At 35.9% G+C, this 15,002-nt stretch overlaps 1 protein-coding gene across 3 annotated transcripts in view; it reads right to left on the minus strand.

Annotated features, from left to right (window-relative positions):
* Nucleotides 1–15,002, minus strand: part of TAX1BP1 (Tax1 binding protein 1) — a 68,214-nt gene that overhangs the window by 24,552 nt on the left and 28,660 nt on the right. For 2 of the 3 annotated variants that reach the window (XM_026103752.2, XM_026103749.2), the window contains exons 6-9: nucleotides 5,540–5,688; nucleotides 5,314–5,404; nucleotides 3,660–3,845; nucleotides 1,131–1,358 (exon numbers count right to left, since the gene is read on the minus strand). In XM_026103752.2, coding sequence (XP_025959537.1) covers nucleotides 1,131–1,358; nucleotides 3,660–3,845; nucleotides 5,314–5,404; nucleotides 5,540–5,688 — 654 coding nt within the window. The remainder of the gene's footprint in view (nucleotides 1–1,130; nucleotides 1,359–3,659; nucleotides 3,846–5,313; nucleotides 5,405–5,539; nucleotides 5,689–15,002) is intronic. The other variant, XM_026103751.2, reaches the window with a different exon arrangement.

The raw sequence follows: 15,002 nt of genomic DNA on the forward strand, positions 1-15,002 counted from the left end.
AACAAAACGCTCTAAAATTTTCTGTGCAAGTGTGGAGGAAGCCTATGCTTTCTTTGTGGGAAACAAAGGAATCGAGAAGCAGAGCAAAGGTACAATCAGTGTCTGTGCTACGGGATGACTGATATACCACAAGTCTAAATTCAAACCTTCTAGAGAAGGTGCTCAGGTATAGCCACACGGCAAAACCATGTAGACCACAACTATGTTGTAGAACACTCACTATACATCTACTGGATATGGTTCAGCTGAGCTGTAAAAACTGGTACACAGCCTAGCTAACTTATCTTTACCAACTGGATCTATTCTTACCTGCGCTGTATTTGGATACTTTCTGGTACTTCAGTCATTTGGATGATCTGCTACTTATTTCAGGATGCATTTCAAAGACATAACTGATATCCTCAGAAAAGCTTGTATAATCCTTGGATATAGTAGCTCTTTTGAAAGTTGTATTTATCATTTCATTTAATATTTACTACACTATTCTAACTATTGTTCATTTCAATATATTTATCAAACTGGTATGCCACTACAATAATCCTAGCTGCAAGTTATCTGATACAGTTACAGTTGCAGAAGATAGAAGACCTGGTGCAAACTTCCTGAAGTTAGAACACTGAACTTGATATCATCTTAGCAGATTTTGATCCAAGACAAAGGCGGCCAAGGCAGTTTCCATTATGTTAATATTTTTGTACTCATAAATTATAGTAAATCAATTTGGACAACAAATTCTGAAGGACCCATGAGAATCACAGAAATTCCATCATTGAGGTTACAAAAAAAACTATCAATTTTTGTATCTGCATAAATTTTTATGCTACTATAATTCACTCATAAAAGAATTAGGAAAGGGGGTGGATTCAAAATAATACTGTACTATTCCATGAAAATAATTTTGGGGAGGGGTGGCAAAAAAGTTACTATAAGGAGCAGTAGAAATTTACTTTCTTACCAACCTTCCAATTCAGCTAACATGCATTTGATTAAAGGTAATATCTTGAGTGCCAGAAGAGAATTTGTTAATAATAATTACCCAAACACATACTTATTTCCCAATTATAGCAAAACCAGCTCTGACAGATTTTGTGAATACAGATAAGTTTCAGTACTAAAAAGTAACAATTTACCTGTTCATTTTTCAAAGCTGTGATCTTCTTAAGTTCATCTAAAGCATCAGCAAGCTGCTTTTTCAACTTCTCATTTTCAAGACGTGCACTATGAAGATCTGCCATCGTCTTATCTCGCACATTTACTGCATCACTCAGCTCCTTTGACATTAGGAAAGCTTCTTGCTTGCTAGCCTGGATCTGATCTTCAGCTTTTCGAAGCTGTTCTTTTAAAATACTTGCATCCTCCTAGGAAAGAGAGGGTAGGGAAGTAATCAATCACCTATGAATTCAAAAAGTTTAAATAAAGGTTGGTGTAGGAATTGGAAGCATTTGCAAGAGAAATCAAGTTTTCCTGGTGGCTTTAGAAAAAAATCTAAAACAATAAGGTTGCACATAAGTATCATTTTCTCCATAAATTTTGTCTGCTAATGATTGTATGCAATCATATTTCACCATGAGATAAGAGATTGTGAACAATCACTATCTCAAAATACAGATTTAAGTATTACTTTACCTATTCTATATTTTTGTTGCATTTTCAGATTTAATTTTAAGCATACTCATCAAAAGTTTTTTTTCCTCTAGAACATCTTAGTTCTTATCACTGTCGAATGCTTAACTAGGATAATTGGTCATCCAGTTTCAAAACCAAAGTTCATTCCACAGTTAGACACTACAGGCAACAATAGAATAAAAGGCCTTAAAATGCCTACAATTGCATTATGTAAGATTCTTTAGTGCAGACACTGTGTAAAAGAGCTTTGGGATGTTCTTCATACAATTCCATTGTGCAAGATCTTGCACAACAAGCTCTTCCAAGAGCATTGAGAGTGAACAGTAACAGAGCGAGAACTGCAGCACGAAACATTCTAATATTCTCACTATCACTGCAGCTCCATAGGGTAGCCCAAGGACCCACTGACCAAGGTGCACTAGGGCCTCTCATCCCTCACAAAGCCCAGGATCACAAAAAGAAAGAAGCTGCTATAAGCAACTCTCAGCCTCTGAGCTTCCTGAAGGCATAACAATCTCATATTCTTGAGTCTAGACATAAATTCAGGTACTCCTAGTGTGCTACTTGTTAATTTTTGAATTACATAGCAGATTGTCCAGTGGAATACTAATGTACTTTGTAAACATTTATGCAAGTGGATGGACTAGGAGACTTCTTGAAGTCCCATCCCTTAGCTATTTTCTATGGCAGCTCATACCTCAGTTACATTTCAGTAGATATAAGGGGTTTCATATAGTGCAAGACAGGTATTAAGTGATCCCACTGGAAAAGACAAATACTTCCCAAGATTAGCAAATGACAAATTTTTGGTTGTTCCAATACTGGCACACACATTACACATTTTTACTTTAAAGTAAAATACTGTAGTAGGTTAACACGTTCAGAAAGAAAACTGTAAACCAGTCAAAACACAAAAAGAATGTGTTCTAATTTAAAGCACAACAGTGTGTTCTTTTTGCCCTCTTACTATTTTCCACTCTCAATAGCACTACTTTACTACTTCAGTTTTATATTCATAACTCACATTGCTTTAATGCAATTTCTATTCCTTCAAGATCTAGATCACTCTTCCAGTGAGAAGACTGACAAGATACACAAGTTAAAAGTAAAAATCAGTGCATCACCTGCATGATCTGACTTTTCTTTGCTGGCCTCAGCAAAGGCTGTGCCTACACTAGCTCTCTAATTTAGATTAAGAGTACATTTGTGGAGCAAATCTCCCAGTCATTACACCTTATCATACTTCAGATCACATCACAGAACAGTTTCAGGGCACAGGGATGGGACTCCTTTTGGACGAAACTGAACAGGAAGACGTGTATCAGGAACAAAGCTAATACACTCCAACAACTAATGGGTATTCAATTTACGGAACCACACAAAAACCACCCCCTAGAACATGGGCAGCGTGTACACCAGGTCTTCAGCACTTTCACTTTCCTATTGTACCACACTGCTTGCTAACCACACCGCATAGCCAAAGTTAACTGTTCTTTACAAGTCTTATTGGCACTCTTGCTGCTGACTTCTCACTTGATTTTGTCCATTTATGCGGTATCTTATCCTTCCTGAGGTTTTACATCATTGTATATCGATGGTACATTCGCCTAACAAGCCCTTCGGCACGTTTTTCAACATCTCTTCTTTTCTTCTTCATTAACCTCTGCAGTTCGACATGGCTACATCCTTAACTTCTCTCTTTTCCTCACTCTGTCCTTTTTCATGAAGTCACAAGCAACTCTCAGGAATGCACCATTTTCACTGAATTCACGAATTAATTCTTCACACCTAGCTTAGCTCACAGCTCATCATGTATCAAACTCTTCTCAACGTGCTCAGAGTGAGCAAAACTAATTCACTTTCTTCCTTGCTCATTTTCTGTATCTGGTGGGAAAACAATCAGTCTCTTGCCTCTCAGCCTATACCTCGCAGGTACCTACAACTTCCTCCTTTCTTTTGTCAAAGACTTACAGACTTTATAGACTCTAGATATATTTATTTTTAACCAGGCCAATTATAATAGTAATGCTTACCTTGTTGGATGAGGAGAGTAAAAAAGCTTTCTTCATATTTTCTTTCTCTGCTATAAATAGCTGTAATCTGCCAACCTCCTCTTTATAATACGTTATCATGTTTTCTTTGTTTGCATCCAAATTCTTTAACGTCTGGATCTCTTTTACTAGTTTGGTGTTTTCTATTTCTGTATTCTTCAAGTGTATCTGTAATGATGCTAAAAAATGTCAAATTCTTCTTCCACATTATAAAGACTACTACTACCTGTCCAATTAAGTGTTTACTAAATTTTGTCTCAGACAGATTAGAACAGGTAAAGAGAAAAACTAAACATTTGATAATATCACTACCCTCACAACACACATTTTCTGGCTGGAATCCTTTCGGCTGGATCATCTAACATAGCTCCACGCTACACACAAAAGTTCAGCCCCTGAATTCTGTCCACATGAAACTCAACTTTTGAAAACTAACTCCTCTCTTCACAAATGCAGGACAACTAAACACCAGCGAAATGACTGGAAGAAAGATAAAAATAAATTAATCTTCCAGTAGTATCTGCATACGATCATCTAAGCAAACAGGACTAAAACAGCCACATGCAGTTCCAAAGACAGCAAACTACTTTTACAACCCTAGAGCTGTTTTTAAGATGTCACCAAGTCGATCTTGTTATGCCTAGTAAATGAAAATTGTTGTACTCAAGTGTTGTCCACTCAAACTAAAAGATTTGTGCCAGTTACTGACAAAGGGATACCATGCTTGTGAAAGACGTTTTGAGATTTTAAGATGACTTCTGGAGTAAACCTAACATTGTCTACCACAAAGACCTTTTCCTATGAAGGCAAATAATCTTTTCAACACACACAATTTGCTTCACAACCTAAATGATTTCATCGTTCTAGCATATAAGCCAGAAAAGGATTTTTTCGCCAAGAGGAGTATGAAAAGCAATAGCCATCAGCTCAAGTCAGATTAGGGATGACATTTCTAAAGCCTGATCAGTTTCTGCAGCTACTTTTCCAAGCAGAGGGTCACATCAAATTAGACTGGCTAGTACAACAGGACAATATAAAAATTAAATACACGTTTGTTGTACTCAAAATGGTTCCATCAGCTCACTTCAACTAGCCCAAAGTTCTGGACTTCAAGACTATTTGCAAGACTATTTTTAGAATATGGCTGGTTCCCAGTATCAGCAAAAGGAGTCCGCTATACTAGTAAAATCAATGCAACACAGATCCTGCTAAAGTTTCTCAAAGTTATACACCAGACTCAAGAACAGGGATCTAGAAAACATATTCTGGAAAAAAAATTTACAATAGTAAGAAGCAATTTACTTTTTCATAGCTGCGTTAAGACAATTACCAGGTGATGCATTGTAGAATTAAAGAACCGCCTCACTAGCATCTATTATTTTATGTTTCTGTGCTTGCATTTTAACAAAGTGGTTATGTATGCTCTCTCTTAGGGACATTTTTATATCCTTGGAGAAATTCAAATGCTGTTTTCCTCATCCATTTTTATTCAGAAGCATTTATAATTGTCTTCAAAATGTGTTCATAGAAATGACCTATTTCCGTTATCCAATTTATCACACACCTCTATAAAATGTTATTACCCTTATTTCAAGCCACTTCATTTCAGCGTATACAGAGAGAAGGAATAAATTACCTTATAAAGTTCTTTTTCATCCTTTTCTGTCTTTAACACACATTCAAGTTGCTCCTTCTCAAGCATTACTTTCTTCAGTTTGTCCTTCAGACTAAGAAATTAACAAATTAATAGTACAGAATTATTAACAAAGAAAATTAATTCATATACTAAGTGTGTACTTTAAAAGAACACCTGTGGAAAGAAATAGTAAAACATGGAAGGTAAGAGACAAATGACCGAATACCTGTCTAACTCTGTTTCTTTTGCAATGGCTTTTTGCGTTACAGTCATGATATCTTCTTCAAGCTGGAGAACCTTTGAAGCAGCCTCATCATGCTTCTTCTTCAGATCATCATTTTCAGTCTTAAGAGTTTCTGATGCTTGGATATTAGTCTTTAAAAAAAAATGCAAATACATGTCATTTAAGAATGCACATCTTTAGAACTATAAAATGTTATTTGAATTAATGTTAAAATCTAGAAATACTGTTTATTTCTAGCTTATATGCAAAAATAAAAGTCACTGCATACTTTATTCCTAGTATCAAGGAACATTTCACAAGCACACCACCAGTTACTTCAAGTTTTATGAAGCATCTTACACATAAATGTTATGTATATTGCTTCTATAATTTTTCAGTAATACCCCTAAGTTTCTTATAAGACAAAAGATCACAATATGTACACTCTGCAATCATGCTTATGTTCTAAACCATCCATTAATGTAATAAGCAGCACAGCATTCACACATGAAATTGAATGTTCAGATTAGACAGTATCATATTTATATAATTAAAATATTTTAAACATATTCGGAAAAGTGTAAAATGCTTTACTTCACTGCTTTCACTTCAGAGCACATGTAAAGCTACAATATGCAGAAGATAGTCATTGGGTTTCCTCTCTTCTCTAAAATGCATGACAAGCCCTTTTCAAACCACTAATCTGGTATAAAAATATACTAAACATGCTACGTATATTCATTTCTTCTATCTTTGAACGATGCCAATTACCTACAACATGAGCTCTACCCTAAAAGAGCACCAGAGGAAATAGAAAATACATAAGAAAAGACTAACAGGATAAGCAGTCAAGATCAAGATACCTAAGAGGAATGTGTATTCTAAAATTATGAACAGAATAAATAAATTTCAATTAGACGAGACTATCTTCCAAAAACAGAACTCATTCTTGTTCATTCTGAAGCATGGGTGCTATGTGGGGGGGGGGGGGGGGGGGGGAATCAATGGAAATTAATATCTCAACTCTTCCTACTGTTAAGTATACTAAAAAATACTGTTCTTCACTGCCACAGGTTTCACTCCAGTTTTTCTAATGAGGAAAGAAAGGAGTAAAAAGTATGGAAACAGATCTGGAATGGCCTACTATTGAAAAGACCAAAGAGGATGCCAGAGGGAGACAGGAGAGGGTTGGGAAAGAAGTTCTTTAGATGAAAAGACTGTTTGCAAATCCAAACTGTAAAGGCTAGAAATTTAGACCTGTACTGAAAAACAAGAAGTGTACAACGCAAAGGATAAGAGGCTCAATAAGGAGTTTCTGTTTTGGCACAAGCACCCAGTTATGCAGAGACTACCAAAGACTTCAGAGTGTTAGATAAAGATAACTTTCAAATTTTTTGGCCTTCTTTCTGCAAACGAAGCATGGATTGTTTAGCTTAAAATACATAAACAACTTCTACTTTTGTTTGTAATTTCTTTTACCTGAAAAGACTAAGAGCTTGCATTTGACCAGATAACTAAACTAGTCAAGCCACAGCTAGGATAGCTGCAGGGAAAAGGAGAAAAAATGAAATATAGGCATTCCTGATGATGAAGAGCTAGATCAAACATTTCGAAGGTGTGATAACCTCATGAAACATTGCAGGAGTAGTGTCTCAGATAACAGAAGCTAATACAGAGGATGATGACGACAACAAAATTACAGAATACTTGGGCTTGGAAGAGACCTGCTCAAGCACAGTCACCTGCAGCAGCATGGCCAGTTGGGTTCTGAATATCTCCAAGGATGAAGACTCCACAACCACTCTGGGCAACCCATTCCAGTGTTCAGCCACCCTCACAATAAAGTGCCGTTTTCTTAGTTCAGATGGAATTTCCTGTGTTTCAGTTTGTGCTTCTCGTCCTGTCACTGGATACCACGTTGAACTTGTCCACCAGGACCCCCAGCCCCTTCTTTGCAAAGGTGCTCTCCAGCCAGTCGGCCCCCAGCATGCACTGGTGCATGCACTTAGTCTTCCCCAGGTGCAAGGACTCCACACTTTCCTTTGCTGAACTTCATGAGGTTCCTCTCTGCCCATTTTCCCAGTCTGTCAAGGTCCCTCTGAATGTCAGCACAACCATCTGGTATACCAGCCAATCCTCCCAGCTTTGTATCATCTGTAAACTTGCTGAGGGTGCATTTGCTCCCATCATCCAGGTCATTGTTAAAGATGTTAAACAGTATTGGCCTTAGCATTGATCTCAGGGGACACCACTAGTGGCTGGCGTCCAGCTGGACTTCGTGCCACTGATTTCACCCCTCAGTTCAGCCAGTTTTCAATCCACCTTACTGACCACTAGCCCACATTTCATCAGTTTGTCTGTGAGGATGTTATAGGAGACAGTGTCAAAAGCCTTACTAAAGTCAAGGTAAACAACATCCACTGCTCTTCTCTTATCCACCAATCTTCTCATCATAGAAGGCCAAAAACACCCAAAATTGACTTCCTTTTCAATACTGCTTTGTTGGAAAGATGACAGATGTGAAGCCACTACGAGTACAGCATCCACTATTCTTAGTTCTGGGCAGTGGACAGTTAAATGTCATTTCCATCACAGTAAAATCACTGGCTATTTTAAATAACCCTGAAAAATTATTTTAGTATATGCTATTTTCTTGAGAAAAGAAGTTAACAACACTAGAGTGGATCACAAATAATGAGACAATATGTTACTACCTTTGATATCAAAATTCAGTAAAGTTCAACTTGATATCAACCACAACAGCAGTATGAATCAAAGTATAAACAAGGTCAAGACAGACTGACCAATGTGACAGACTACCGCATGACCTAGAGTGTTTGTACAGACGCTGAAGATATGAGTTGTCTTTTTACTTTGCATTTGGAAGATTAAAGCACTAGTTCATCTACTCATTTTTAAACAAAGCTTAATGCCTTGAGGCAACAAAACTGTACTGTTATATCAGGAGAAACATATCAACCAGAGCTCATGGAGAATCCCTACTGGCCAGATTCTAACTTAACTAACAATGTTTTACGTACAATAAAATATAATGAGCACTGTTTTTACTCATTAATTGTCAAAAATATGCTGTTAGCAAGTGTAATTAAGCCCTGCTTTTACAAGCAGCTAAACAGAAGTTTGGGCATTACGATATTTTTTTGGTGGGGGAACTGCAAGGGTGGCAAATGCAACTGATCCGATGTCTCAATTACTTCCTGAACTTTACGCTAGCACACCATGCAGATTTTAATTTTTGTTACATATACTACTTAAAAGGAAAGAAGACTAATCTATTCCAACTATTTGAACTCAAAATTGTTGTACAGACTTCTCAAAATTGCTAGTGATTAAAGCATATAATAAAGAAATCTGAGAAGAAAGGCATCATGAATGCCTACTTTGTTGAAAACAGCGTTGGAGCAGAAGAGACAATTTTTTGAAAGCTATCAATTTCCTGCAACCAAAAATGCATTACTTTGGTGTAGAGAAGGCAACATATTTTATTCAAAGTCAGTATTTCAAGTAAAATTTGCTATATAACCAGCAGTAACAACACACATTATAACTGCTTGCCCTTCCCCTGTGCAGTGGAGACTAGTTATTTGACCCTGTTTTGAAAGTAGTATAGTAAAAAGTCTATTTCAATGCATATCTCTGTTTTCTCTAAACACCACTTTGGCATAACTGTAGCTCTTGTAACCCAAGTGCCTTCAAAAGAATTTAATCTGATACATTATATATACAAACTGCACAAACAGTTCAAACAGCCTGCCAAAGGTAACATATATTAAAAGGAATTAATAGCCTGAAAATTAGACTCCACAAACAGCATTACAATTGATGCTGCTTTGCTAGTTATTCTAAAGGGACATGGTATTAAAATGTAAAAATTCCATACTTAACAGATTCTCACCTAATAAACTTGTTTAGATACAAATAAAGCCTACAGTTTTGAAAGAAAAAGGATTATTTTTTTAGAAACAACTTGTTATTCTACAGCATTTTCAGCAATTCAATTTAGATGCTGCAATCCTAGTCTCTTACACTCTGGTTACAGTGGTTCCAGAGCCTGTAAAATTTAAAAGGAGTGCTCTTAGACTATTTTATTTGTACAGGGGACTATATTTTAGGAGGAGTCAAACGTGGAAGAATATAAAAACCACACTAACTACCTGTACAACCTCTATTACACACAAATGATGATTAGGAGAAATTAAGTAAACAGTAATTTAATCTACCTGATAAGTGTTATATATATATTCTATATATACATATAATATTCTATATAATATATATAATATTATATATTCATTATACTCTTCTATTCCATTCTTGTAACAGAAAGAAAAGCACAGCAAGAGCATAGATCATTTTAATGATCTGGTTTAAGATCATTTTAATGGTCTGGTTTAAAAACACCTGACAATTTTAACATTATTTTTACTTTGGATCACTTCTTTAATCCAGGTTACAACTCTTTGTGGGTGCTGCGTTTGTTATAGCATTGTGGGTAGAGTGGGGAACCAAACTGAATAACATGGACCAGAATAAGAAGCCAGAAATTCCTTTAATCAGCTTCACTGCTGAAAAACAAAACCTCTCAAAACATAAAATCCTATAATTATTAGTAGCCTCACTAATGAAACGCAACAAAGAAATTTAAGGTAGCTGTCAGGAGAATTCATTTTCCCAGAATCAAAATTCCAGTTTGAAAAGTTCCACGTGCTTCCAGATGGGGAGTGGGAGGAAAGATAAGGTACTGAAATCTTTTTATTGTTATTTAAAAATGGCAAAATATTTAAGACTGATTATTTTAATAACAGAATATAAATTGCAATCACATGAAACTCTGACCCGCAAAAGAACTGTCATTACACATAATGTGATTTATTTATTTACAGTGCATTACACTGGGCTGCTGAAAGAACCAAGATTTTACATCAAGTGGCTTTTTTTTTTTAATCGTGTCAGTGACTTTAGCTATTCATAACCTAATCCTAGATACATTCACCAAAACCTCTTAGAGCTTACAACAATAGCTTTATCTAAAGAATACATGAAGATCATGCCATGCCAGACTAATGGCATTTAAGTCTCATAAAGCTTCCATTCCAGTAACAGTAGTAAGTCACAACAGATTTGGACAGAAACTACAGTGTGAATTAATACCCCATTATGAAATCCTTGACTTGTGTATAGGCTGATCTCTTTAGCACTATGGTTTCTCATTTATTAGTCTACCTCCTGCTCAGTAACGTTCACCCCTGATACTCCACCACAAAATTTCAGTACCTTCTGACAGAGCACAGAAATCAAAAACTAATGCATATTTCAAGAATATTACCAAACAAATAAAGAAAAGAATGCCAGGGTTCCACTGAGATAAAGACTGTAGCATAAACTCAACAGTTTTAGCCCCTCCCCCCCCCATAGCCAAGGGAACTATTATGCTTCATACACTGTAGAGAACTCGGGGGATCTAGCTGAATTGCCTATAGAACCCCTTTGTTTATCCCACTGACATCAGAGCAGCTCCAACAGAAATATGTAAAACACCTAGCTGATATCATATACTCTGTTCATAGGACCTCCGAGGACAGACAATGAATACAACACTACCATTGCAGCCATGGCAAGATTTTTCTGAGTATTCTTACAGTTCAAAGCTTGAATGTTCTGAAAGCAAAACTCATGTAGTAATTTTTCTTTCCAAAATAAAACTTAGTCATCAAAGTAAAACAGTAAACCAATCCTCAGTAAACTCAATGACATTAAGCTTTCATCTTCATGACCATGACTGGCAACAGAAATATTGCTTTAAAAACACACACCACACCACATGCACAGTATCCCAGTCCAACATTTATTGTCTTTCATGACAGCTCGTATTTATGACATTTAAATGGATGAGGTGGAAAGAGCTGCAGGACCTGGCAGAAAAGATAGTTCTCGCCTTGAAATCACAAAAGAAGTCTTTAAAAGAAGTACTGTTTTGAATGCAAGGATGTTTTGATTATGCTACAAGAGACTGAAGAATAAAGCCTTTCCTTTCAACAGTAAACACAGGTCATCGTTTTCCATAAAAAACTAGATTTAACTTTGAAAGATATCTGCACAGGAAAGAGTGCATCTACAGATGCTGAAAAGGAAGAGTTTATAATGAAAATTGTGCTTACCCTTCATGATTTTGGAACTGGCAATTAGTATTCAAAAATCTAATGAAACACAGTAGTAGTAGTAGTAATTTAAATATGTTAATCTGTTCAACTGGCACTGTTAAACAGAATAAATACTGTGCGCCTCTCTGTTTAAACTTAAGGCTTAACTCTGTAAATGTTCATCTAAGTGTCGGTCATCTTTTAGTGTCATGAAGGCTACAGACGTGCAAATTTTCTGCAGGGGGCAGACAATACCACACGTTTATAGACACACTGACTATGATTTTGTAGTATATGTTTGCATTCCAAGATATAAATTTCTTAAAATTTCTTATAATTCCCACAGAATACTATCACTTTTGCAAATGGTCATTCTGATGAATAAGTAATTTGAACTAAAGTACAGGCAGGACGCCTATCCAAAACATTTTATATATCCCAAACAGATCCAACTATCCGGTGAAATAGATTTCACTAAATCAGTTTAAGAAGTGTTCATACAAAAAAAAAAAAAAAAAACCCACACTTAAAACAGTCACTAAAACAGTAAAACTGGGTTTTCTCTTCATGGGATGTTTACAGCACCTAAGGGTGCTGTAATTGCTAGTGCCAACACAAGTAATTGAATTTTCATTCGTGCCTTTTAATCATTATCATTTTACATTCCCCATGTTAAAAAAAAATGACCATTTTTTAGGATATGCACCATACAAACAAAAAACCTCCATATCTTGATATAAAAAAGCAGTGAAAAAATGCTCGATTCATTTACTTTTATGCTCATAATCTGAACTGGGCGCTTATACTGCAGACGTATCACACTGCACAACATCTGTCATTGTCTAACCAGAGGAACACTCCTTATAAAACAGCATCAGAAGCCAACTCAAATGAATCCCTGATATTTGAATAAGACTGCTAAGTAAAGTTACTAGCAGACAGATCACCTAAGTAGTACCTGAATTTACACGGATATCCTATTAAGACTACCTGTCAGATAGAGAAATCAATCAATTTATAAAAAAAAAGTCAAATGGTGAAATAAACTTTTATAGAGCTGATAAAAGAACAAGTTTATTAAGTCAGTAAATTCATTTCTGCCTCAATTTATGCCAACATCATGCATATGGAAACACTATCCAAATATCTACAGGACCAAAGAACAAGCAATTAATCTGTAAGTCTGTTCCTTCTGACCTAAGTTAAAGGTTTAAGAAAACCACTATAGCAGAAGTAAGATTTGTCACCACTGTAACATTATAGATAACAGTTCAGAAGTATTTTCTGCCCACTAGAGGGAGACAACTGATTGCAAAAGAATCAGATTTGCAAGCTCTGCTCCCTCTACAGAAATTCAGACTTACAAAACCTGTATTTACAAAATTCAATAATAGCACAGTGTCAAAAGAGCAAATAGATGAAAGACCGACACAATGATTACAGCATGCTTTTTTTCGTTCAAGATAGTAACACTAAACCTCAAAGTAGCAGGCAAGCGCACTGTTGCCTTAGAGCTTACACATAGTTTCAGTACCCATCCTAAAACTGGTACACATGCAAAAAGACTAAAAACATGCATTCTTTGTATTTACACTCACAAATATTATATATTCATAATACTGTGTATAAAATATTACACATAACTTACGTAACAATGATACATGCATTCTATATATATGCACACATAAATAAATAACACATTTTGCATTCAATTTTCTTCAACTTTTCCAAAAGAAAAATATGTTTTCACAGAAAAGAATTAAGTAACATAAGCCTAGTAAATCCAATAGTGACCGATATACTTAAGTATATGTACCAGCAAACAAGTGATCTCAGTAGGAAAAAGCAAAAAAAAGTTCAAAGGTTGAAAACAATTTGGAACACTTTTGGTGATGATGTATCATAGGGCATCTCCTTAATTAAAATTATCATAATGAATGGTTACATGGTTAAAATAATAGTGTTATATTAGTAGAGCTGCAAACTGTATATACAATGACTATTCTGAAAAGCAAATATACTATCAAGTAATAACATCCTAGCAAAAAACAAACTCTGAAACACTAACAGAAAAAGAAAAGATGTGACATTTCTGAAGTACTTTCAATACTTTCATATTTACTCTTAATTTCCACATAGAGTAATAGCAGATAAGGTAAACCTTTGCATTTTGGGCAAGCTAGCTTCATGACATCTGGGGAAAGCCCAAGCATGGTTAAACTGGCATGAAAAAGTCTGCAGAGGGATATCATGCTTTTCTGTAACAGGACACAAAGCTCTTTTCAGGAGACTAAAAAGGATGTGTATGTTGGGGGAAGAGGGGGGCAGTAGGAGGTAAGGGAGAAAGGCAAGATTCACGTGCTAGAATCCAGCTCTGAAGATTATGATTCTATTCCCTCCACACGCTGATCTTGCCAAACTAACTACATATTAGGTCTGCTAAACAGCCTTTGAATAAGAGAATAGGAAAAGATCAACCTAAAAGTTAAAGGAGGAAGATTTGTCCCAAGTTCTACAGTATCCTAACCTTATTTTATTAGAATTTAATGGTAATAACCATAACATGTGAAGTGTATGCAGTATCTGTCAAAATATTATGTAAAATCCATACTGCTTTGTGCATCTGTGATCTACTGAAGGAAAACAAAAATATGCATGTTTCAAGTGGAGACAGGCTAAAGTTTCCCGAATTGTGCTCTGTATGCTGTGGTACACACACAAAGTTCATCACCTTTTCTATATAAAGGGCAAGAGCTAATTTAGACAGATGAAACTGCAGAAAGAGCCAAATGTCTCCTCTTGTGCCTATCCACTTCCAGCATGGAGCCAGGAACTCTGCATGAAAAGCAGCAGTGGGGCTGGAGGGCACGCTCCCTCTGAGCACAAAACACTGGTTAGCACAGAGCTGAGTCATACAAATACTCTTTTTCTGTGATGATGGTGATGACAACCTGAGCAAACTAAGTCTGCAGAATCATGAAGGTAGAGAGCAAAACACAAACAAAAATACAGATATTTACTTAAACCTGATAAACTTAAAAATACCATAAAAGTTCAAAACCTTTAGAGGCAAGAAGTGGCTTCAAATGCTGTAACATTTGAGTTTATGCATATAGTCCAATACTTAAACGCTGTGAAAATTCTGATTGTATTAGACCTGAATACATTTAATTTAGTACACTATCTTCTGAGGTGGGGGGAAAAAAAGAAAAAAGAAAAAAGAAAAATACCTATTTTCAGCTTGCTTCTTCCTCATGTAAGCCCCAAATAGCCTCCATCAAATAACTACTTACAAAGCACCCCAA

Source organism: Dromaius novaehollandiae, chromosome 2 (assembly GCF_036370855.1).
Source record: "Dromaius novaehollandiae isolate bDroNov1 chromosome 2, bDroNov1.hap1, whole genome shotgun sequence".
In the NCBI taxonomy this organism is placed as follows: domain Eukaryota; kingdom Metazoa; phylum Chordata; class Aves; order Casuariiformes; family Dromaiidae; genus Dromaius; species Dromaius novaehollandiae.